The sequence below is a fragment of the Hyla sarda genome, chromosome 8 (genome assembly GCF_029499605.1).
Source record: "Hyla sarda isolate aHylSar1 chromosome 8, aHylSar1.hap1, whole genome shotgun sequence".
Classification (NCBI taxonomy): Eukaryota; Metazoa; Chordata; class Amphibia; order Anura; family Hylidae; genus Hyla; species Hyla sarda.
Window position 1 is genome coordinate 13,177,143 of NC_079196.1, and position 26,063 is coordinate 13,203,205.

General features: G+C 45.5%; 1 protein-coding gene across 1 annotated transcript; it reads left to right on the plus strand.

The window, feature by feature from the left end:
- Nucleotides 1-109: 109 nt before the first annotated feature.
- On the plus strand, nt 110-25,710 carry CEP70 (centrosomal protein 70). Its single transcript, XM_056534399.1, has 19 exons — nt 110-241; nt 4,168-4,207; nt 4,405-4,427; nt 6,564-6,654; nt 12,679-12,802; nt 13,303-13,483; nt 15,988-16,163; nt 16,957-17,016; nt 18,308-18,404; nt 19,098-19,186; nt 19,573-19,650; nt 19,762-19,867; nt 21,563-21,661; nt 21,926-22,096; nt 23,008-23,162; nt 24,505-24,659; nt 24,786-24,900; nt 25,284-25,363; nt 25,460-25,710. Exons 2-19 carry the CDS (start codon nt 4,192-4,194, stop codon nt 25,522-25,524), a joined length of 1,881 nt encoding a protein of 626 aa, XP_056390374.1. The 5' UTR covers nt 110-241; nt 4,168-4,191; the 3' UTR covers nt 25,525-25,710.
- The last annotated feature ends 353 nt before the right edge of the window (nt 25,711-26,063 follow it).

The window sequence follows — 26,063 nt, forward strand, 5'->3', positions numbered from 1 at the left end:
TCAACGGTCACTGATAAAAGCGGAGTCACCTGCTTCAGTCCAACCAATCAGCTGCCAGAATCCTCCGCCTCTTCCTGACAATACGATTGACGTCTCCTTGGAAACGGACGGAAGCCGGGAGGGAACTCATCAGAACTAAAGCGGCTGAATTTAAACCGTCTGTAAAGTGGACCGCCCCTTCCCGGGACATAGAACTGTCCAGTGTGATCGGGCTGGAAGACACCAAGACTCATAAACGGGGGTGAGCAGATATGAGTGGATATAGTGGTGCAGTGTGGTGTGGTGTGTTGATGAGATGGGAGGTTTAGATTGTGGGGTGCAGTGGGATGATAGGGTGGGGGTTATAGGTTTGAAGAGATGCAATGTGATTACGGGACATGGGGAGGTGGGTAGGTTGTAGATTGGGGGGGAGGGGTGCAGTGTCATGGGGAGGTGGTGGAGGTTGTAGATTGGGGGGTGCAGTGTCATGGGGAGGTGGGGAGGTTGTAGATTGGGGGGGGTGCAGTGTCATGGGGAGGTTGTAGATTGGGGGGTGCAGTGTCATGGGGAGGTGGGTAGGTTGTAGAGTGGGGGGGGGGGTGCAGTGTCATGGGGAGGTGGGTAGGTTGTAGATTGGGGGGGTGCAGTGTCATGGGGAGGTTGTAGATTGGGGGTTCTGTATCATGGCAAGGTGGGTAGGTTGCAGATTGGGGGGGGTGCAGTGTCATGATAGGGTGTGGTTATAGGTTTGAAGAGATGCAATGTGATCACGGGACATTGGACGGGGGTGGGGGTGCAGTGTTATGATAAGGTAGGTAGGTTGTAGATTGGATAAGAGGTTGTAGTTTGGGGGTGCAGTGTGATGGTGAGGTGGGTAGGTTGTAGATTGGGGGGTGTAGTGGGGTGAGGTGAGTAGGTTGTAGATTGGGGGGTGCAGTGTGATGATGAGGTGGGTAGGTTGTAGATTGGGGGGTGCAGTGTGATAAGGTAGGTTGTAGATTGCGGTACAGTGTGATAAGGTAGGTTGTAGATTTGGGGGGTGCAGTGTGATAAGGTAGGTTGTAGATTGGGGGTGCAGTGTGATAAGGTAGGTAGGTTGTAGATTGGGGTGCAGTGTGATGATAAGGTAGGTTGTAGTTTGGGGGGTGCAGTGTGATGGAGAGGTGGGTAGGTTGTTTGTAGATTGGGGGGTGCAGTGTGATAAGGTAGGTAGGTTGTAGATTGGGAGATATAGTGTGATGGTGAGGTGGGTAGGTTGTAGATTGGGGTGCAGTGTGATGGAGAGGTGGGTAGGTTGTAGATTGGGGGATATAGTGTGATGGTAAGGTAGGTTGTAGATTGGGGGTGCAGTGTGATAAGGTAGGTAGGTTGTAGATTGGGGGGTGCAGTGTGATAAGGTAGGTTGGGGGGTGCAGTGTGATAAGGTAGGTTGGGGGGTGCAGTGTGATAAGGTAGGTTGGGGGGTGCAGTGTGATAAGGTAGGTTGTAGGTTGGGGGGTGCAGTGTGATAAGGTAGGTTGTAGGTTGGGGGGTGCAGTGTGATAAGGTAGGTTGTAGGTTGGGGGGTGCAGTGTGATAAGGTAGGTTGTAGGTTGGGGGGTGCAGTGTGATAAGGTAGGTTGTAGGTTGGGGGGTGCAGTGTGATAAGGTAGGTTGTAGATTGGGGGGTGCAGTGTGATAAGGTAGGTTGTAGGTTGGGGGGTGCAGTGTGATAAGGTAGGTTGTAGATTGGGGGGTGCAGTGTGATAAGGTAGGTTGTAGATTGGGGGGTGCAGTGTGATAAGGTAGGTTGTAGATTGGGGGGTGCAGTGTGATAAGGTAGGTTGTAGATTGGGGGGTGCAGTGTGATAAGGTAGGTTGTAGATTGGGGGGTGCAGTGTGATAAGGTAGGTTGTAGATTGGGGGGTGCAGTGTGATAAGGTAGGTTGTAGATTGGGGGGTGCAGTGTGATAAGGTAGGTTGTAGATTGGGGGGTGCAGTGTGATAAGGTAGGTTGTAGATTGGGGGGTGCAGTGTGATAAGGTAGGTTGTAGATTGGGGGGTGCAGTGTGATAAGGTAGGTTGTAGATTGGGGGGTGCAGTGTGATAAGGTAGGTTGTAGATTGGGGGGTGCAGTGTGATAAGGTAGGTTGTAGATTGGGGGGTGCAGTGTGATAAGGTAGGTTGTAGATTGGGGGGTGCAGTGTGATAAGGCAGGTTGTAGATTGGGGGGTGCAGTGTGATAAGGCAGGTTGTAGATTGGGGGGTGCAGTGTGATAAGGCAGGTTGTAGATTGGGGGGTGCAGTGTGATAAGGCAGGTTGTAGATTGGGGGGTGCAGTGTGATAAGGCAGGTTGTAGATTGGGGGGTGCAGTGTGATAAGGCAGGTTGTAGATTGGGGGGGTGCAGTGTGATAAGGCAGGTTGTAGATTGGGGGGGTGCAGTGTGATAAGGCAGGTTGTAGATTGGGGGGGTGCAGTGTGATAAGGCAGGTTGTAGATTGGGGGGGTGCAGTGTGATAAGGCAGGTTGTAGATTGGGGGGGTGCAGTGTGATAAGGCAGGTTGTAGATTGGGGGGGTGCAGTGTGATAAGGCAGGTTGTAGATTGGGGGGGTGCAGTGTGATAAGGCAGGTTGTAGATTGGGGGGGTGCAGTGTGATAAGGCAGGTTGTAGATTGGGGGGGTGCAGTGTGATAAGGCAGGTTGTAGATTGGGGGGGTGCAGTGTGATAAGGCAGGTTGTAGATTGGGGGGGTGCAGTGTGATAAGGTAGGTTGTAGATTGGGGGGGTGCAGTGTGATAAGGTAGGTTGTAGATTGGGGGGGTGCAGTGTGATAAGGTAGGTTGTAGATTGGGGGGGTGCAGTGTGATAAGGTAGGTTGTAGATTGGGGGGGTGCAGTGTGATAAGGTAGGTTGTAGATTGGGGGGGTGCAGTGTGATAAGGTAGGTTGTAGATTGGGGGGGTGCAGTGTGATAAGGTAGGTTGTAGATTGGGGGGGTGCAGTGTGATAAGGTAGGTTGTAGATTGGGGGGGTGCAGTGTGATAAGGTAGGTTGTAGATTGGGGGGGTGCAGTGTGATAAGGTAGGTTGTAGATTGGGGGGGTGCAGTGTGATAAGGTAGGTTGTAGATTGGGGGGGTGCAGTGTGATAAGGTAGGTTGTAGATTGGGGGGGTGCAGTGTGATAAGGTAGGTTGTAGATTGGGGGGGTGCAGTGTGATAAGGTAGGTTGTAGATTGGGGGGGTGCAGTGTGATAAGGTAGGTTGTAGATTGGGGGGGTGCAGTGTGATAAGGTAGGTTGTAGATTGGGGGGGTGCAGTGTGATAAGGTAGGTTGTAGATTGGGGGGGTGCAGTGTGATAAGGTAGGTTGTAGATTGGGGGGGTGCAGTGTGATAAGGTAGGTTGTAGATTGGGGGGGTGCAGTGTGATAAGGTAGGTTGTAGATTGGGGGGGTGCAGTGTGATAAGGTAGGTTGTAGATTGGGGGGGTGCAGTGTGATAAGGTAGGTTGTAGATTGGGGGGGTGCAGTGTGATAAGGTAGGTTGTAGATTGGGGGGGTGCAGTGTGATAAGGTAGGTTGTAGATTGGGGGGGTGCAGTGTGATAAGGTAGGTTGTAGATTGGGGGGGTGCAGTGTGATAAGGTAGGTTGTAGATTGGGGGGGTGCAGTGTGATAAGGTAGGTTGTAGATTGGGGGGGTGCAGTGTGATAAGGTAGGTTGTAGATTGGGGGGGTGCAGTGTGATAAGGTAGGTTGTAGATTGGGGGGGTGCAGTGTGATAAGGTAGGTTGTAGATTGGGGGGGTGCAGTATCATGATAAGGTAGGTTGTAGATTGGGGGGGTGCAGTATCATGATAAGGTAGGTTGTAGATTGGGGGGGTGCAGTATCATGATAAGGTAGGTTGTAGATTGGGGGGGTGCAGTATCATGATAAGGTAGGTTGTAGATTGGGGGGTGCAGTGTGATGCTAAGGTAGGTTGTAGATTGGGGGGTGCAGTGTGATGATAAGGTAGGTTGTAGATTGGGGGGTGCAGTGTGATGGTAAGGTAGGTTGTAGATTGGGGGGTGCAGTGTGATGGTAAGGTAGGTTGTAGATTGGGGGGTGCAGTGTGATGATAAGGTAGGTTGTAGATTGGGGGGTGCAGTGTCATGTTGGGGGTCTCCTCGCCCCTCCTGTATATTTGAGGTAATAATCTTTCTTCCCTGCAGGTTCTGTTGCTCGGTGGAGGGGACATGAGCCGCTCAGCAGGTGAGGACTCTATGGGGTGAATCTTAATTCCTTTATATTTATGGCGCCCACATATTCCACAATGCTGTACATAGCAGGAGACCCCGTATTGGAGTGCGGACCCCTGACACCATGTTCTCCCCTATAACCCGCTGACATCTTCTGCTCATCACTCTTGTGTTCTGGAATAAATAGTTTTATTCACATTTGTTTTACAGACGGTGTTGAAGCTTCTTCTATGGTAAATCCATAATCCTGCCGGAAACATCCGCAGCGCAGGGGCCTTATAGAAGGTTCCAGCCTCTGCCATACTGCTGATCAGCGGCGCCCTCAGACGACTCTCTCTTCTTTCTGTTTAAAGATGTAGAAATATAGAATCATGTATCCCCCTCCCCCCCCCCCCCCCCCCATTCATCTACCTGTACTTTTCCCTTTATCTACCCACACCTCTCTACTTCATCTGTTTTGTTGTGCTGTCCAGTCTTCTATGGTGTGGCACATGTTGTGCGGTCCAGTCTTCTATGGTGTGGTACATGTTGTGCGGTCCAGTCTTCTATGGTGTGGTACATGTTGTGTGGTCCAGTCTTCTATGGTGTGGCACATGTTGTGCGGTCCAGTCTTCTATGGTGTGGTACATGTTGTGTGGTCCAGTCTTCTATGATGTGGTACATGTTGTGCGGTCCAGTCTTCTATGGTGTGGCACATGTTGTGCGGTCCAGTCTTCTATGGTGTGGTACATGTTGTGTGGTCCAGTCTTCTATGGTGTGGTACATGTTGTGCGGTCCAGTCTTCTATGGTGTGGTACATGTTGTGCGGTTCAGTCTTCTATGGTGTGGTACATGTTGTGTGTGCGGTTCAGTCTTCTATGGTGTGGTACATGTTGTGCGGTCCAGTCTTCTATGGTGTGGTACATGTTGTGCGGTTCAGTCTTCTATGGTGTCGTACATGTTGTGTGGTCCAGTCTTCTATGATGTCGTACATGTTGTGTGGTCCAGTCTTCTATGATGTCGTACATGTTGTGCGGTTCAGTCTTCTATGGTGTGGTACATGTTGTGTGTATGGTCCAGTCTTCTATGGTGTGGTACATGTTGTGCGGTTCAGTCTTCTATGGTGTGGTACATGTTGTGTGTATGGTCCAGTCTTCTATGGTGTGGTACATGTTGTGTGTATGGTCCAGTCTTTTATGATGTGGCACATGTTGTGTGTATGGTCCAGTCTTCTATGATGTGGCACATGTTGTGTGTATGGTCCAGTCTTCTATGATGTGGCACATGTTGTGCGGTCCAGTCTTACATGGTTTGACATGTGTTGTGTGGTCCAGTCTTCTATGGTTTGGCATGTGTTGTGTGGTTCAGTCTTCTATGATGTGGCACATGTTGTGTGTATGGTCCAGTCTTACATGGTTTGGCATGTGTTGTGTTGTCCAGTCTTCTATGATTTGGCACATGTTGTGTGTATGGTCCAGTCTTCTATGATGTGGCACATGTTGTGTATGGTCCAGTCTTACATGGTTTGGCATGTGTTGTGTGGTTCAGTCTTCTATGATGTGGCACATGTTGTGTGTATGGTCCAGTCTTACATGGTTTGGCATGTGTTGTGTTGTCCAGTCTTCTATGATGTGGCACATGTTGTGTGTATGGTCCAGTCTTCTATGATGTGGCACATGTTGTGTATGGTCCAGTCTTACATGGTTTGGCATGTGTTGTGTTGTCCAGTCTTCTATGATGTGGCACATGTTGTGTGTATGGTCCAGTCTTCTATGATGTGGCACATGTTGTATATGGTCCAGTCTTACATGGTTTGGCATGTGTTGTGTTGTCCAGTCTTCTATGATGTGGCACATGTTGTGTATGGTTGGTTTGGCATGTGTTGTGTGGTTCAGTCTTCTATGGTGTGGCACATGTTGTGTATGGTCCAGTCTTACATGGTTTGGCATGTGTTGTGTATGGTCCAGTCTTCTATGATGTGGCACATGTTGTGTATGGTCCAGTCTTACATGGTTTGGCATGTGTTGTGTGGTCCAGTCTTCTATGATGTGGCACATGTTGTGTATGGCCCAGTCTTACATGGTTTGGCATGTGTTGTGTTGTCCAGTCTTCTATGATGTGGCACATGTTGTGTATGGTTGGTTTGGCATGTGTTGTGTGGTTCAGTCTTCTATGATGTGGCACATGTTGTGTGTATGGTCCAGTCTTCTATGATGTGGCACATGTTGTATATGGTCCAGTCTTACATGGTTTGGCATGTGTTGTGTGGTCCAGTCTTCTATGATGTGGCACATGTTGTGTATGGTTGGTTTGACATGTGTTGTGTGGTCCTGTCTTCGGTGCTGCCATGTGCTGAGCCATCTGAACGCCTGGCCCTTTATTTTTTGCAGACAGAGCTGTCAGAATGGGAGAATATAAATAAGATTCTGAAACGTCATGGCTGCTCTGCGGTGCCCGTGTCTCCAAGGGACGACCTTTCAGGTAATGGTGTCTATGTGATGTTTAATTTTATCCTACAAGTTTCCGCGGTTGTGGGGGTGCGGGTGGCCGCTTCACCCTGCAGTCCTAATGCCCTAAGACGTGGGAGAGGGGGCTGGCACAGATCTGATGAGGGGTTTATATTGGGCAATGCTGGTGTTGGAGGGGGGGGGGGGGGGGGGGGGGAATCATGTGTAAACTATGCAAAGTCTTTTATTCTATCTGTGGATTCAAGGGAAGGATATATGACATCTGCATTGACTCGGGAACATGTGGGAAAACAAAAACCACTGGCATACTATTCCTTAAAGGGAATCGCTCATCAGCGCCACCTGCACTAACCTGTTATACAGGCTTGTAGTGTGGGGGACACTGATCCAAATGATACTTACCTCGTCAGGATCGGTACCTCTGTTCCGCTCTTCTTCTTTTATTTTTTTATATATATATCTATATCTATATCTAATATATATATATATATATATATATATATATATATATATATATATATATAATCCACTAAGGTACTTGTCCGTACCGTATATTGTTAGGTCTCCCAATAATGTGTAGAACAATTGATAGCGCAAAGGGAACCTTTTAAATTATTTTATTGTATAAACATAACACTCGTGGTAGTGATTAAAATATGTATTAGCCACCATACACTACTTATATTGCCGCATCCATTTGTAGAGATGTATCACAAGTTGTAGTCCATATGTTCCTTTAGGCCACAATGTTCATTAGTGCGTTTTTAAAGTGCATATGAGAGTGTGCGTTTTCTACTTATTATTCAAGGTGCGCTAGTACATTTGTGACCTCTCTTCTGTACGCGCCTCTCACACACCTCGATTGTCCATGTGTGGTAACCGTATTGGTTATGTGCATGTATTAACAGACGTATTGGATCTGCTTTTATTATTCATAGAGGTATTTCGATTGTGTGCCTCTATAGCAACTTAATGTCCATCTGTTAATGGCAAATTATGTCACAGTCTTTTAGATATTTGCACATAGAACGATGCATATTGCACATTATGATCTTGTCTATTTGAATTATTGCACACACTTATTGCACATATTCCTTATTACACATAGCACTTATTGCACTTATCTCTTTTTCGGCTTCTTAAGTAGTTGGTGCTTCTAGTTTCTTTCGGATGGGAGCCTCTTTATAGGTAATTGCCGGTCCGACGCGTTTCCTCTTACGATTCTTCCGGGACTTGTTTTCGGCTTTTTTTACTCCTCCTGTATCCTTTTTAGATGCGGCACTGATGACGGCCGTACTTCAAATGACTTCCCGCCGTGTTTTTATATCTGTAACTCCTCCTACTCCATAGTCACATGTTTTCCTCAGGTCCAATCATAATCTCTTACGTCAGGACTTTTCCTTCAGTATCTTTTACGATCTGGTTGGATCACCTGGGTGTTTTCGGGTGGGGAGTGTATACTATGCGCTCAGGTATGCTTTCCAGCCCTCGTTCTGAGCTCCGGTCTCCATCAATCAGGTAGGTGGCTTGCGTTTCATTCATTTTAACCCTTTATCATCTGGGATTTTCATTTGTTCTTGTGCATTCTTTTCTATTCATTGAAAATTTCTATTTTATAACACAAATATTTGATATTATCATCGTTTGCTTGATTAATTCTTGTGTTATTTTTGTTTTTTGTTATTAATTTTTGTTTTATGTTGGTTTATCTCGGGGTAGTTTATTTTGGGTTATAGTAATTGTTGTTCATCTTTTTGCAGTGAGTTACAGGCTGATGTTATATTTATTTTTGTTTTATTTTATTTTCTTGTACAGTAGGGCCGGCATGTTATTATTTACTTTTTTCATTCGATAAAGCAGGCATATGATAAAGTCATTTAGTCCTCCCGGTTTTGCAGTCTCCAGTGTATATGTCCAGAATGCCTCTCTCTGTAGTAGGCTCCTGTCCCAGTCTCCTCCTCTTGGTGGGGGAGGTATCACTTCTATCACCTGCGCTTTTAAACTTTTAATATCACTTTCGTGTTTGAGTGCAAAGTGATTTGCAACTGGAGTGTCCCTCATATGGATTATATCTCCCACATGCTCCTGTAGCCGTTTCTTAAGGGCTCTGAACGTTTTCCCCACATAATTTGCTGGACACGAGCACGTTAGGAGATATACAACGCCTTTTGTTTCACAGTTCGCGAATTGTTGCATTTTATATTGTTTGCCTGTTACACTGCTTGTGAACTCACTGCTTTTATGTACATATTGGCACATTGTGCATTTACTGCACGGGAAGGTCCCTTTTGGTTTTTCTGTAAACCATCCTTTTTTCTGTTCAGGTTCAAAGTTGCTCCTTATTAGTTTGTCCTTTAGATTTTGTCCACGTTTGTATGTTATTTGTGGGGTATGAGGAATTATACTATCCAGGGTTTTATCCATCCTTAATATTCCCCAGTATTTGTTTAGGATCTCCCGTACTTCATTTGCTTTTTCATCAAAGACTCCAATAACTCTTGTTGCATCGTTGGAGTCCTGCTTTACTTTTGGGGTTAGTAGATGGGATCTATTAGATGTTAAAGCTCTATGGTACGCTTTCTTCAGAACTTTATTCGGGTACCCCCTACTCCTTAGTCTTACCCGTAACTCCCTTGCTTTAGTCTCAAAGTCTCCCAGTGAAGAACAATTCCTTCGTATCCGAAGATATTGTCCCGTTGGTATTCCCCGCTTCAGTGGGCGTGGATGGCAACTGTCCCACTGAAGCAGGGAATTAGTAGCTGTCTCTTTTCTATACACTGTAGTTTGTATGTGACTGTCAGGTGTGATCCATATTTTTAGGTCCAAGAATGCAATATGATCCTTACTTATACAACTGGTAAATTTTAACCCCAAGTTATTTCTATTTAGTATTTCCACGAACCTTAAGAACTTCTCCTCAGTGGACGACCAAATTATGAGAATATTGTCTATTAACCTTAGCCATAAACTTACATGACTGGTCCATGACGCCATCTCCTCACTGAATACCTGTTGGTCCTCCCACCAGTCGAGGTACAGGTTTGCGAAACTGGGGGCGCAGGGGCTCCCCATCGCTGTACCTCGGCTTTGGTGGAAGGACTCCCCCTCAAACTGGAAATAATTCCTGGTGAGAACAAATCTCAATAGTTTCATTACCAGTGTGTTATGCGATGTATATTGAATGCCTCTGGAGCTTAGGAAGTATTGTACTGCCTCCAGACCCTTGTTGTGGGGGATGGAGGAGTACAACGCCTCCACGTCAAGGGATGCTAGTATCGATCCCTCCTCCAATCTTAGGTCTTCCAATTTTTGTAGTACATCTGTCGTATCACAAACAAATGATGGTAGGGCATATACGAAGGGGCCTAAAGGAACATATGGACTACAACTTGTGATACATCTCTACAAATGGATGCGGCAATATAAGTAGTGTATGGTGGCTAATACATATTTTAATCACTACCACGAGTGTTATGTTTATACAATAAAATAATTTAAAAGGTTCCCTTTGCGCTATCAATTGTTCTATATATGTATATGTGTATATATATATATATATATATATATATATATATATATATATATATATAATATATTTATTATTATTATTATTATTATTATTATTATTATATTTTTTTTTTTTTTTTTTTTTTTCTTGGTATGCTAATGAAGAGCTTGGGGTATGGGCGGCACTCTGCTGGCTTGCCCGGGCATGGTGACGTCACTGCTACCTGGTCGGCACTCCGCCAGGTTCATACATATTCATAGCCTTCCTCTGCATGTAGTGTGAAATTAATAAAAAAAAAAAAAGTTGGGACTGTTGGGAACAATTGTGTGTAATTTATTTTATATAACAGATTTGATATATGTAAATGTTGGCACCTCTGAAATTTTTCTAGAAAATGAAGTATTCCTCACAGGAAAGGATTGCAGTAACACATGTTTTGCTATACACATGTTTATTCCCTTTGTGTGTATTGGAACTAAACCAAAAAGGAGGGGAAAAAAAGCAAATTGGACATAATGTCACCAAACTCCAAAAATGGTCTGGACAAAATTATTGGCCCCTTAACTTAATATTTGGTTGCGCACCCTTTGGAAAAAATAAGTGAAATCAGTGTCTTCCTATAACCATCAATAAGCTTCTTACACCTCTCAGCCGGAATGTTGGACCACTCTTCCTATAACCATCAATAAGCTTCTTACACCTCTCAGCCGGAATTTTGGACTACTGTTCCTATAACCATCAATAAGCTCCTTACACCTCTCAGCCGGAATGTTGGACCACTCTTCCTATAATCATCAATAAGCTTCTTACACCTCTCAGCCGGAATGTTGGACCACTCTTCCTATAACCATCAATAAGCTTCTTACACCTCTCAGCCGGGATGTTGGACTCTTCCTTTACAAACTGCTCCAGGTCTCTTATTGGACGGCGCCTTTTCCCAACAGTAATTATAAGATCTCTCCACAGGTGATCAATGGGATTTAGATCTGGACTCATTGCTGACACTTCAGAACTCTCCAGCACTTTGTTGTCATCCATTTCTGGGGCTTTTTGACGTATGTTTGGGGTCATTGTCCTGCTGGAAGACCCAAGATCTTGGACACAAACCCAGCTTTCTGACACTGGGCTGTACAGTGCGACCCAAAATCCATTGGTAATCCTCAGATTTCATGATGTCTTGTACACATTCAAGGCCCCCAGTGCCAGAGGCAGCAAAACAACCCAAAACATCACTGACCTCCACCATATTTCACTGTAGGTGCTGTGTTCTTTTCTTTGTAGGCCTCATTCCGTTTTCGGTAAACGGTAGAATGATTTGCTTTACCAAAAAGCTCTATCTTGGTCTTATCTGTCCACAAGATGTTTTCCCAGAAGGATTTTGGTTACTAAAGTTCATTTTGGCAAAATGTAGTCTTTCTTTTTTCTGTCTGTGTCCGCAGTGGGGTCCTCCTGGGTCTCCTCCATAGTGGGGTCCTCTTGGGTCTCCTCCATAGCGTTTCATTTCATTTAAATGTCGACGGATAGTTCACGCTGATGCTCCCTGAGCCTGCAGGACAGCTTGAATATCTTTGGAACTTGTTTGGGGCTGCTTATCCACCATCTGGACTATCCTGCGTTGACACCTTTCATCAATTTTTCTCTTCCGTCCACGCCCAGGGAGATTAGCTACAGTGCCATGGGTTGTAAACTTCTTGATAATGTTGCGCACTGTGGACAAAGGTAAATCTAGATCTCTGGAGATGGACTTGTAACCTTGAGATTGTTGATATTTTTCCACAATTTTGGTTCTCAAGTCCCCAGACAGTTCTCTTCTCCTCTTTCGGTTGTTCATGCTTAGTGTGGCACACACAGACACACAATGCAAAGTCTAAGTGAACTTCTCTCCTTTTTATCTGCATTCAGGTGTGATTTTTATATTGCCCGCACCTGTTACTTGCCCCAGGTGAGCATAAAGGAGCATCACATGCTTGAAACAATCTTATTTTTCCACAATTTTAAAAGGGTGACAATAATTCTGTCCAGCCCATTTTTGGAGTTTGGGGACATTATGTCCAATTAGCTTTTTTTTTTTTTTTTTTTTCCTCCTTTTTTGGTTTAGTTCCAATACACACAAAGGGAATAAACATGTGTATAGCAAAACATGTGTTACTGCAATCCTTGTCAACATTTACGGCCATGACTGTGTGTGTGTGTGTGTATGTATGTGTGCATAGATATATAATCTTCAAATTTGCAATGGTTAATGTATTGGCTTGAAGTGATACTAATGTAAAAGAATGAAACTAGTTAGTGCCTTATGGTAAAGATAAGTGCCGGATGCCTGTTTTTAATTTAGGTGATGCAAACAAGATAACCACAATCCTTTCTTATAAAAAGCCTCAGGCGGGTGACAACTATTCCCAGGATAACATGTCAGCCGTCTTGTCATTCTGCATGTGAATCCTGGATGTTCTCTCATTGATCGCTGAGGATTCTCCTGACTGCTGGTTCTTCCACCTTGTAATGTTCTGGATTCTTCTCTGTATTTAGGGGGAGTGACCCTAGACTCGCAGGCATCGCTGGCCCTCAGAACCGCCATTAAATCACTTGTGGAAGACACAGAGAGACGTCAGAACCTGATCCACGGCCTCATCCAGTCCAACAACCAACTCAAGTAAGACCCTAAAAGAGTGTGAGGACCCCTCCTGTGCTACCCTGTATACACTGTATCCTGTCACACTGTCTCCTAGAAAGGTTGGCCAAGGTTCAGTATTAATCACCTATCCACAGATATAGCAAGTACTGCAATTAGCCATCCCGCCAGATCTATAGAATTAGAGCAGCGCTGCATACACGTGACCACTGCTACCGCCATACGCATACACATATATATACATACATATACACACACACTGGACTCATCTATTCCTCCTGACTCCTATATATACACACATACACTGGGCTCATCTATTCCTCTTGACTCCTCTATATACACATATATATATATACAGACACACACTGGGCTCATCTATTCCTCCTGACTACTCTATATACACATATATACACTGGACTCATCTATTCTTCCTGACTCCTCTATATACACATATATACACTGGGCTCATCTATTCCTCCTGACTCTTCATATCTTATCAGTCACTTCTATTCTTTCTTCAGAGATGACGTCCGTATGCAGCATGACAGAGCTGGGCACCAGCAGCAGAGAGCGGATGAATTGCAGCGCATACTGGACAGCGTCAAAGCCAAAATCCGGGATCTGGAAGACGAGTTTATCTGTAAGATGCGTCAGCAGCAGAGCGAGGTGACTGGTTTACTGAAGGAGAAGGAAGTGGCACATGTGAGTACTGGCGGAGCACTCGCATATATGTGTATACTGTAGTGCCTGCAGGAGGGGGGTCTCGTACAGTGCATAGTGAAAGTATTCTGCCCCCTTGAACTTTTCGACCTTTTGCCACATTTCAGGCTTCAAACATAAAGATATAAAACTGTAATTTTTTTTGTCAAGAATCAACAACAAGTGGGACACAATCATGAAGTGGAACGAAATTTATTGGATATTTCAAAATTTAACAAATAAAAAACTGAAAATTGGGCGTGCAAAATTATTCAGCACCTTTTTTCTTTCAGTGCAGCAAACTCTCTCCAGAAGTTCAGTGAGGATCTCTGAATGATCCAATATTGACCTAAATGACTAATGATGATAAATAGAATCCACCTGTGTGTAATCAAGTCTCCGTATAAATGCACCTGCACTGTGATAGCCTGAGGTCCGTTTAAAGCGCAGAGAGCATCATGAAGAACAAGGAACACACCAGGCAGGTCCGAGATACTGTTGTGGAGATGTTTAAAGCCGGATTTGGATACAAAAAGATTTCCCAAGCTTTAAACATCCCAAGGGGCACTGTGCAAGCGATAATATTGAAATGGAAGGAGCATCAGACCACTGCAAATCTATGAAGACCTGTCCGTCCCTTTCAGCTCATACAAGGAGAACACTGATCAGAGATTCAGCCAAGAGGCCCATGATCACTCTGGATGATCTGCAGAGATCTACAGCTGAGGTGGGAGACTCTGTCCATAGGACAACAATCAGTCGTATACTGCACAAATCTGGCCTTGATGGAAGACGCATGAAGAAAGCCATTACTTAAAGATATCTATAAAAAGTTTAAAGTTTGCCACAAGCCACCTGGGAGACACTAAACATGGAAGAAGGGGCTCTGGTCAGATGAAACCAAAATCCAACTTTTTGGCAACAATGCAAAACTTTATGTTTGGTGTAAAAGCAACACAGCTCATCACCATGAACACACCATCCCCACTGTCACACATGGTGGGGGCAGCATCATGGTTTGGGGTTTTCTTCAGCAGGGACAGGGAAGATGGTTAAAATTGATGGGAAGATGGATGGAGCCAAATACAGGACCATTCTGGAAGAAAACCTGATGGTGTCTGCAAAAGACCTGAGACTGGGACGGAGATTTGTCCAATCGAGAATCTGTGGAAAGAACTGAAAACTTCTGTTCACAAACGCTCTCCATCCAATCTCACTGAGCTCCAGCTGTTCACAAACGCTCTCCATCCAACCTCACTGACCTCCAGCTGTTCACAAACGCTCTCCATCCAAGCTCACTGACCTCCAGCTGTTCACAAACGCTCTCCATCCAACCTCACTGAGCTCCAGCTGTTCACAAACGCTCTCCATCCAACCTCACTGAGCTCCAGCTGTTCACAAACGCTCTCCATCCAAGCTCACTGACCTCCAGCTGTTCACAAACGCTCTCCATCCAAGCTCACTGACCTCCAGCTGTTCACAAACGCTCTCCATCCAACCTCACTGAGCTCCAGCTGTTCACAAACGCTCTCCATCCAAGCTCACTGACCTCCAGCTGTTCACAAACGCTCTCCATCCAACCTCACTGACCTCCAGCTGTTCACAAACGCTCTCATCCAATCTCACTGACCTCCAGCTGTTCACAAACGCTCTCCATGCAACCTCACTGACCTCCAGCTGTTCACAAACGCTCTCCATCCAACCTCACTGACCTCCAGCTGTTCACAAACGCTCTCATCCAACCTCACTGACCTCCAGCTGTTCACAAACGCTCTCCACCCAACCTCACTGAGCTCCAGCTGTTCACAAACGCTCTCCATCCAACCTCACTGAGCTCCAGCTGATCACAAACACTCTCCATCCAACCTCACTGAGCTCCAGCTGTTCACAAACGCTCTCATCCAACCTCACTGAGCTCCAGCTGTTCACAAACGCTCTCCATCCAACCTCACTGAGCTCCAGCTGTTTTGCAAGGCGGAATGGGCAAAAATTTCAGTCTCTCGATGTGCAAAACTGATAGAGACCTACCCCAAGCGACTTACAGCTGTAATCGCAGCAAAAGGTGGTGCTACAAAGTATTAACTTAAGGGGCCTGAATAATTTTGCACGCCTAATTTTTCAGTTTTATTTATTTTTTTAAAGTTTGAAATATCCAATAAATTTCTTTCCACTTCATGATTGTGTCCCACTTGTTGTTGATTCTTCAAAAAAAATTACAGTTTTATATCTTTATGTTTGATGCCTGAAATGTGGCAAAAGGTCGTAAAGTTCAAGAGGGCCGAATACTTTCACTATGCACTGTATATAAGGGGGCGCAGTAGAGAGTCACATGGTTACTGTTACACTCCTGTTGGCGGCGGTCTGGGTCACTCTGTTACTGGTCAGGGTTGTCCCTGCACATACATTGGATGTCTTGCGGGTCTGGGTGAAGTTTTAACCCTTTATCGTACAAATCATCTGTGTTCCAATCGGCTCATTACACTGACAGATCTTTGTCCTCTCCTCAGAAACATTGTGAGAAGCACCAGGAGAAGCTGCGGGAGCAGGAGCGGAGCATCGCACAGCTGAGGAAGCGTCTGTCCCAGGCGGCGGCTGCAGAGGAGAAGAGGCTGGAGAATAGGAGGAAGAACTTCCGGCGTCTGATGAAGCGGCAGCCACAGGAGAACAACTCTCTGGATCAGCAGTGAGTGTGATGTGGGGTCCGGTCCGGCATTTACCACCACGTCCAACATCGCTAAACCCCATCAATACAAGAACTTAGTTATGTCATTGTCAGATATAAGACAGACTTGAGGAGTGGAGTGCAGCCACTATGAAACTACTGCTCCCAGCATGCCCTGACAATCATCTGATAACAAGGCAGGCTGGGAGTTGTAGTGCCTGGGGTCGCTCACCACTGGGCTGTATTATTAAGCAACACTTCCAGTGATCCAGCCCTAGAAAATCAGCTGACAACAGAGAGCGGCCCGGAGAGTGGGTGGTCACTGCTCTGCTATCCCCCTGATCTGTGATATTGGGCCCCTGACCCTCAGCCCCCCATCTCAGCTTCCTGGCATAGATCACAATTCGTTGGCAAAGAAAAACAGATTTTCCAGCACTTGGCAAAATGCAGTTTTATTGGAAATCCTCAGAATAAAAGCATATAACCACTTCACCTCGACATAGCCATCTTGACGCGTTTCGAGCGCATGCGCTCGAAACGCGTCAAGATGGCTATGTCGAGGTGGTTATATGCTTTTATTCTGAGGATTTCCAATAAAGCTGCATTTTGCCAAGTGCTGGATCATCTGCTTCTCTTGGGCTCTAGTGTCCAATCGATCAGGAAAGTGCGGATCCGCGCCCGGATTTACATAGGGGGTGAGCAGGAATTTCCTTTATACATAGGTCACGATACCCTTGATATAACTCGTGATCACTCTCTGGGTCTCCTGGGCCTGGAAGGATGATGGGACTTATCTCCAGCTTCTTCCTTACAGGATTCTCGATCTCATTGATGGGTACGAGCGACGGGTGAAAAGGCTGCAGGATGAGATCAGGTGAGTGCAGCTCCAAAAGGTGAGTGCAGCTCCAAAAGTGCAGAGTGCAGGCTGATTCAATACCCACATGTGAGAGAGCAGTACTAGCGTGGCCAGACGTCCACCCCTACAACTGTTTCGGACTACAACGTCTCCTGGCCACGCTAGTACTGCTCTCTTACACGTGAGTATTGCTTCAGCCTGCACTCTATGCACTTTTCTTGCATACATCTTAGGATGTGCAACACCTCTATATTATATTAATGTATTGCTGATGCTTTTGCCTCTGTATACTTATACAACTATATTCAGAACACAACTTTCATTTACCCACTGTATTTATTGTATGTATAGCATGTGGCACTTTGACACTTAGCACCCCCATGCACTTCAGCTAGGAGATGCCATTCCTCTGTGTTATGTGTATTTTAATCATGTTTTATTCATAAAGTCAATTATTTCTTTGTTACTTTAGTCTGCCACAGTGTTTCTTCTTTTTGGTTCTGCTATAATACACCCTGGGTATATACAGACCGGGTCATGTTCTGCTATATACTACACCCTGGGTATATACACAGACCGGGTCATGTTCTGCTATAATACATCCTGGGTATATACAGACCGGGTCATGTTCTGCTATAATACAGCCTGGGTATATACAGTCCGGGTCATGTTCTGCTATATACTATACCCTGGGTATATACAGACCGGGTCATGTTCTGCTATAATACAGCCTGGGTATATACAGACCGGGTCATGTTCTGCTATATACTATACCCTGGGTATATACAGACCGGGTCATGTTCTGCTATAATACAGCCTGGGTATATACAGTCCGGGTCATGTTCTGCTATATACTATACCCTGGGTATATACAGTCCGGGTCATGTTCTGCTATATACTACACCTTGGGTATATACAGACCGGGTCATGTTCTGCTATAATACACCCTGGGTATATACAGACCGGGTCATGTTCTGCTATAATACACCCTGGGTATATACAGACCGGGTCATGTTCTGCTATATACTATACCCTGGGTATATACAGACCGGGTCATGTTCTGCTATATACTATACCCTGGGTATATACAGACCGGGTCATGTTCTGCTATATACTACACCCTGGGTATATACAGACCGGGTCATGTTCTGCTATAATACACCCTGGGTATACACAGACCGGGTCATGCTCTGCTATAATACACCCTGGGTATATACAGACCGGGTCATGTTCTGCTATATACTACACCCTGGATATATACAGACCGGGTCGTGTTCTCATTCGGTTTCTCTCTGATTGTTACTTGCAGGAAATATGAATCCTCCAAGGATCCGGTTCTGGAGAAGAGTCATTCTGAAGGTTCACTGGACCTGGACACAACTCCAAATTATAAAGCCCTTATCAAGGTGACGCCCGAGGATTGTGACTGTGATGTGTGTGTCGGGGCCGGTATAATGTCCTATAATTACTTCTCTGTCCCTGCTTGTTCTGCTCGTCCTGTGATGACTTGTGCTGTATACATGGTGGGTGGTCTCCTGGACTGTATACAGGGTGGGTGGTCTCCTGGGCTGTATACAGGGTGTGCGGTCTCCTGGACTGTATACAGGGTGGGTGGTCTCCTGGACTGTATACAGGGTGGGTGGTCTCCTGGACTGTATACAGGGTGGGTGGTCTCCTGGGCTGTATACTTGGTGGGTGGTCTCCTGGGCTGTATACATGGTGGGCGGTCTCCTGGGCTGTATACAGGGTGGGCGCTCTCCTTGGCTGTATACAGGGTGGGCGCTCTCCTGGGCTGTATACAGGGTGGGCGCTCTCCTGGGCTGTATACAGGGTGGGCGCTCTCCTGGGCTGTATACAGGGTGGGCGCTCTCCTGGGCTGTATACAGGGCGGGCGCTCTCCTGGGCTGTATACAGGGCGGGCGCTCTCCTGGGCTGTATACAGGGCGGGCGCTCTCCTGGGCTGTATACAGGGCGGGCGCTCTCCTGGGCTGTATACACGGCGGGCGCTCTCCTGGGCTGTATACAGGGGGGGGCGCTCTCCTGGGCTGTATACACGGCAGGTGGTCTGTATTTGCGGTGACCCTGTCCTCTCCCCGCAGTCTTATCAGGAGCAGATCCGAGATGCCCGGAGGAAGGAAGAGCAGCTGGTGCTGGAGAACGGGCGTCTGCGGGAGGAGATGGAGGCCCGGTACGTGACCAGTGTGTGTGATCAGGACCGGCTGTACGAGAGCTGGTGTCCCCCTGCTGTAGGTACCAGAGTCTCCATATCTGGTCAGAAAGCAGAGCGGCTTCATACAGGTGAAACCCCCTCCCCCCCTCACTGTTCGGCTCTATCCTTGGTGGTGACCAGTGCTCATCATCTTGTGTGTGACTCCCAGAATCAGGCAGTAGCCCTCCCCCCCCCCCCCCCTCACTGTTCGGCTCTATCCTTGGTGGTGACCAGCGCTCATTATCTTGTGTGTGTGACTCCCAGAATCAGGCAGTAGCCCTCCCCCCCCCCCCCCTCGCTGTTCGGCTGTTTCCTATATGGTGTTGTCCACAGATCTGATCACTTGTCTCTTTCCTCCTCCTCAGACCTTCTGTCAGAGAATTCAGAACCTACAAGCAGCAGATGAAGAGAATGGAGAATATTCTGATCCAGAATAACCTCAGGTGAGGACGTGTCCCTCCACCCTGTACAGCAGGAGGGGACACAGTGTAACGGAATAGACGCTACAATGCGGCTGCATTTACAGGTTGTTATTGTTCTGTATTATGGATCAGGTACCGAAGTGGAACCCAAGTGAACAAGGAAGAGGCGGAGCCTCGCAGATCGGATATCATGGGGGCGGAGCTTCTGTCAGATGGTGAATGTCAGCGGCTCTTACAGGTATTCACAAGTGTGCTAGGTGTTCATTATATACTCCCACATCTCTATACATACAGCGCACCCCCAGAATCTAATCATCAGTAAAGGGTGACTCCACCAGCAGAATAGTGAGTGCAGGATATAACTCAGGATGAGTACAGGATAAGTAAAGTGTGTACACAGTGACCTCACCAGCAGAATAGTGAGTACAGCTCTGGAGTTTAATACAGGATATAACTCAGGGTCAGTACAGGATAAGGAATGTAATGTATATACACAGTGACCTCACCAGCAGAATAGTGAGTGCAGCTCTGGAGTATAATACAGGATATAACTCAGGGTCAGTACAGGATAAGTAATGTAATGTAATGTACACAGTGACCTCACCAGCAGAATAGTGAGTACAGCTCTGGAGTATAATACAGGATATAACTCAGGATCAGTACAGGATAAGTAATGGTATGTATGTACACAGTGACCTCACCAGCAGAATAGTGAGTACAGCTCTGGAGCATAATACAGGACATAACTCAGGATCAGTACAGGATAAGTAATGTAATGTAATGTACACAGTGACCTCACCAGCAGAATAGTGAGTACAGCTCTGGAGTATAATACAGGATATAACTCAGGATCAGTACAGGATAAGTAATATAATGTATGTACACAGTGACCTCACCAGCAGAATAGTAAGTACAGCTCTGGGGTATAATACAGGATATAACTCAGGATCAGTACAGGATATGTAATGTAATGTATGTACACAGTGACCTCACCAGCAGAATAGTGAGTACAGCTCTGGTGTATAATACAGGATATAACTCAGGATCAGTACAGGATATGTAATGTAATGTATGTACACAGTGACCTCACCAGCAGAATAGTGAGTACAGCTCTGGAGTATAATACAGGATATAACTCAGGATCAGTACAGGATAAGTAATGTAATGTATATACACAGTGACCTCACCAGCAGAATAGTGAGTACAGCTCTGCAGTATAATACAGGATATAACTCAGGATCAGTACAGGATAAGTAATGTAATGTATATACACAGTGACCTCACCAGCAGAATAGTGAGTACAGCTCTGCAGTATAATACAGGATATAACTCAGGATCAGTACAGGATAAGTAATGTAATGTATGTACACAGTGACCCCACCAGCAGAATAGTGAGTGCAGCTCTGGGGTATAATACAGGATATAACTCAGGATCAGTACAGGATAAGTAATGTAATGTATGTACACAGTGACCTCACCAGCAGAATAGTGAGTACAGCTCTGGTGTATAATACAGGATATAACTCAGGATCAGTACAGGATAAGTAATGTAATGTATATACACAGTGACCTCACCAGCAGAATAGTGAGTACAGCTCTGGAGTATAATACAGGATATAACTCAGGATCAGTACAGGATAAGTAATGTAATGTATATACACAGTGACCTCACCAGCAGAATAGTGAGTACAGCTCTGGAGTATAATACAGGATATAACTCAGGATCAGTACAGGATAAGTAATGTAATGTATGTACACAGTGACCCCACCAGCAGAATAGTGAGTACAGATCTGGGGTATAATACAGGATATAACTCAGGATCAGTACAGGATAAGTAATGTAATGTATGTACACAGTGACCCCACCAGCAGAATAGTGAGTGCAGCTCTGGGGTATAATACAGGATATAACTCTCCTTGTGTTTCGGTACAGAATGTCTGCAGGGAGTTGGGCGCTCAGGATCTGAAGAATCTCCTTCCGGTCGCTGCATCAAAATTCAGAGAAGCAAAAACCTGTTATAAGCTGCACAAGGTGATAACACATCAGAGGAGGAAATGTCTGAGTGCGGCCGTGTTGGTCTGGGGGCGGCCGTGTCGGTCTGGGGGCGGCCGTGTCGGTCTGGGGGCGGCCGTGTCGGTCTGAGTGCGGCCGTGTTGGCCTGAGCACTGACCTCTGGATCCCCAGGACTCTCTAATCGTTCTTCATATAACTTGGTTTCTTATGAAGCGGTTTTCATATTGTGATACCGGACTATGATGTGTGAACACTGTACTGAGAACGTCCTGTGTCTTCCAGATCCTGTCTGATATCAGTGCTGCGCTCCGTGGGCCCCGGGCCCCTCCACTGCTTTATAAACACAGCTCCCGGCTCCAGGAGAACGGAGGGTCAGCAGCCACAGACGAGTCGGCCTTCCTGCATCTGCTGCCGACCATAGAACTGTGGGCCGGAGAGTTACTGTCGCTGCAGGTACAGTGTTTCCCAACCTGGGTGCCTCCAGCTGTTGCAAAACTACAACTCCCAGCATGCCCGGACAGCCGAAGGCTGCGTGTGTGCATATTGGTGTGTGTGTTTTAAGAAAAAAAATTTTTATTTTATTTTATTTTTTTTAAACCCCTGATTGTTCAATAAAAATTCATGATAAAAAAAATCACATGACTTGAAGTTATGAAATGCCATATAGAAAAACACGAGAAAAAAAAGCCAATAAAATACTAATACGAACAGATGCTGTTTTTGATGAAAAAAAAAAGAAAAAAGGCATTTTGGAGTGTTAAAAAAAAAAAAATAAAAAAAATGGCGTATTTCAGAGCTGAAAAAATGAAAGGCATTTTTTTTTATAACACTCCAAAATGACATTTTTTTTAAACATTTTTTTTTTTATTAAAAACAGCATTTATTTAGTATTTTTTAGTGTCATTATTTATTATAGATTAATTTTTTTTTTTTTTTTTTTTTTGGGTGTTTGATCCCCTGTTTTTTTTGTCTTGCAAGACATGTGATTCTTTTAACATGTGACATTTGGGAAGGAGGGGGAAAACCGCCACAAAAAAAAAAAAAAAAAATTTCTTTTTTCCCTTGGCTTTTTTTTATTTTTTCGGCCAAACCAACGTTGAGTGTTCACAGCCTAACACAGACTTCGTAAACAAAAAAAATCCTGCCCGACATGTAATCCATACTGTCGGGGAGATTTTCTATAGGAAATGCGGCGGGAAAAAAAAAATGCATGTACTGCACCAGGTTTATATATTTTATACAATGTTTGCACTAGTGATCAGTTTGATGCGTCCTCTTTGGTGCCCATGATCCTTTGGTGCATGTCTGCCTGTCTGGTGCAGCTTTTATGCTGTCCATATTAATCTGCTCCTTTTGCCTTTAAGGCCCTGCATCGGTCACTGACTAAGCTGAGGCAGAAGCTGCAGCCCGACCAGCAGGGGGACGGAACCGAGGAGGCGTCTGAGGGTGTCCGTGTGGAGGAGCTTCTGCTTCTGGTGGATACAATGATGGAGGATGCAGAGAATCGGAGACAGGTGAGGACCCTGCAGATCCCAAAAGTTATGACAATGAATAGACAACATGACGGCTGCAGTATTAACATCAGCCTCTAGATGGCAGTGCAGACCACGTTCACTGCACAGCAATAGATGCATAACTGCAGCCAGTATGTGTAGAGCGGAAGTCTTCCTTACACACCTGTTACCAACCAAGGTGCCTTCAGCTGTTGCAAAACTGCAACTCCCAGCATGCCTGGACAGCCAAAGGCTGTGTGTGCGCATATTGGTGTGTGTGTGTATTATTAATATTATTATTATTTTTTTTTTTTTAACCCCTGTTCAGTAAAAATGCTAGAGTCACATGATAAAAGAATCACATGACATGAAGTTAGAAAAAAAATACAAGGGCTGAAACGCATATAGAAAAAAACCAACTACAAAAAATATCCTAATACTAATATACACTGTTTTTGCATTTTGGAGTGTTTTAAAAAGTAAAAAAAAATGGCGTATTTCAGAGTTGAAAAATGAGTCATTTATTTTTTTTTTTTTTTATAAAAATTTTTTACTCCAAAATGCCTTTTTTATTTTTTATTTTTTTTAAACAGCATTTATTAGTATTTTTTTTTGTGTTTTTTTATTATTATTATTATTATTATTATTATTATTAAATATATATTTATATATTTTTTTTTTCTTTCTTTTGGTGTTATTCATCTTACAAGACATGTGATTCTTTCAACATTTGACATTTGTGATGACCCTGCAGATCCCAAGACTTATGACAATAAATATAGACCAAAGTATCAAAAACTCATCAAGCTTTATTAGTACAAAATGCACAAAAATAGGACGAACACTTAAAAGCACATAAAATTAGAGATACAACTCCAGATCCACAGGGGCAGGAAGGGGGGGGGGGGGGGGGGGGAATGGTCAGGGTATATCAGATTCATGTATACAATGCCGCAGGTACAAAAATAGATGGGTAATGGGGAAATACAGCAAAATGGGCATTCTTTTGGTGTTATTTATGACAATAAATAGACAACATGACGGCTGCAGTGTTAACATCGGCCTCTAGATGGCAGTGCAGACCATGTTCACTGCAAAGCAATAGATGCATAACTGCAGCCAGTATGTGTAGAGCGGAAGTCTTCCTTACACACCTGTTACCAACCAGGGTGCCTCCAGCTGTTGCAAAACTACAACTCCTAGCATGCCCGGACAGCCTTCGGCTGTCCGGGCATGCTGGGAGTTGTAGTTTTGAAACAGCAGAAAGCACCTTGGTTGGGAACAACAGGTAAGGACTAGAGCAGTCATCCAGGCAGAGCCCGATTCCCATAGTTATGTCCCCTCCTCTGTCCGCAGGGCCCCCCCCGTCTCCCCACACGTGCTGCAGGCGCTCGTCTCCCACTTCCAGAAGCTGTTCGACGTCCCGTCCGTGAGCGGCATCTACCCGCGAATGAACGAACTCTACAGCAAACTGGGCGAAATGAACAACGCCATGAAGAACCTGCGCTGCTTCCTGGGCCTGGGTAATGAAAGCTGCACAACCCCCCCCCCCCCCCCCCATTGTATTGCCTGTAAGGGTCTCCAGGGGTCTGTCCTCCTATTAACCCCATGCGTCCCACCATTAACCTTTCTTTCCCGGATGTCCTCAGATGACACGGCCAGCGCAGGGACAGTGGTGAACGCCGTGGGGAGACTCAGCAAAGAGCAGGAGGAAGGAGGCGGCCAAGGCCTGCAGCGGATCCTCGGCACGCTGGATATAGACAGGTGAGGGGGGCAGCTAAGGATACCATTATAATTCCATGATATGTGTATTTGGAATATACATTGGTTAAAAAAGTTGGATATTTTTGGGTGGAAAAAATGCTGTCCCTGCTGCTTTTGCCTCGACCTTCTTGTCCTCAGTGTACAGAGCCCTGCTTGACCTCAGTGTACAGAGCCCTGCTTGTCCACGGTGTACAGAGCCCTGCTTGTCCTCGGTGTACACTGAGCCCCGCTTGTCCTGCTCTCACTTTGCTGCAGGGACAGAATTTTTTTCACACAAAATTATATACTTTTTTTTAAACCAATGTATACTACAAATATCTTTTTTGCATAAAACATTTTTGCAAATGACAGGAACACTTTAACTCCTGATTTGTTCTCTGCAGCATCATAAACAAGGTCCAGGAGCATGAGGAGTTCTTTCCAGCATTTGAGGAGTTAATAAAGGATCTACTGGATGTTCTAGGTGGGTTTCTGTGGCCATATTACTCGGGGCTGGGGGGGGGGTCCCATGAATTGTCAGCTCCTGTGTCTCACTGCGTTCTTCCATGTTTCTTTCTAGAAATCGAACACCTGGAAGAGATTCTGCCCGAGGTTCAGAGGTTAAAAGATCTGGATGTACGATGATCACTGGTCCAACATGTGACAACTATACTGTCTGGGCATGCTGGGAGTTGTAGTCTTGTAACAGCTGGAGAGCCACAGGCTGGCATGGGAGCAGGGAGCTTCTATAATGTACAGCTAGCTCCCCCTGGTGGACGTACATTATGTGTCTATCAGTGGTCTTCAAACTGTGGCCCTCCAGATGTTGCAAAACTTCAACTCCCAGCATGCCCGGACAGCCAACGGCTGTCCGGGCATGCTGGGAGTTGAAGTTTTGCAACATCTGGAGAACCACAGTTTGAAGACCACTGCTCTAAGGGATACAATGAGAGAAGCCTTGGTTTACCTTTCAGGGACCGTGTGCATCCTCTGGAGGTGGCAGACAGACTTTTTCGTGTCCAGACATGCTGGGAGTTGAAGTTTTGCAACATCTGGAGGGCCACAGTTTGAAAACCACTGCACTCAGGGATATAATGAGAGAGAAGCCTTGATTTACCTTTCAGGGACAGTGTGCATCCTCTGGAGGTGGCAGACAGACTATTTGGTGTCCAGACCTACTGGGA

What these genes read in the sequence shown, in the direction of transcription:
- CEP70 (XM_056534399.1), top strand. An exon ending in AGGAGAAGGAAGTGGCACAT is followed by an intron (nt 13,484 to 15,987) that starts GTGAGTACTGGC and finishes TCCTCTCCTCAG; the next exon opens with AAACATTGTGAGAAGCACCA. An exon ending in CGGGAGGAGATGGAGGCCCG is followed by an intron (nt 19,187 to 19,572) that starts GTACGTGACCAG and finishes CCTCCTCCTCAG; the next exon opens with ACCTTCTGTCAGAGAATTCA.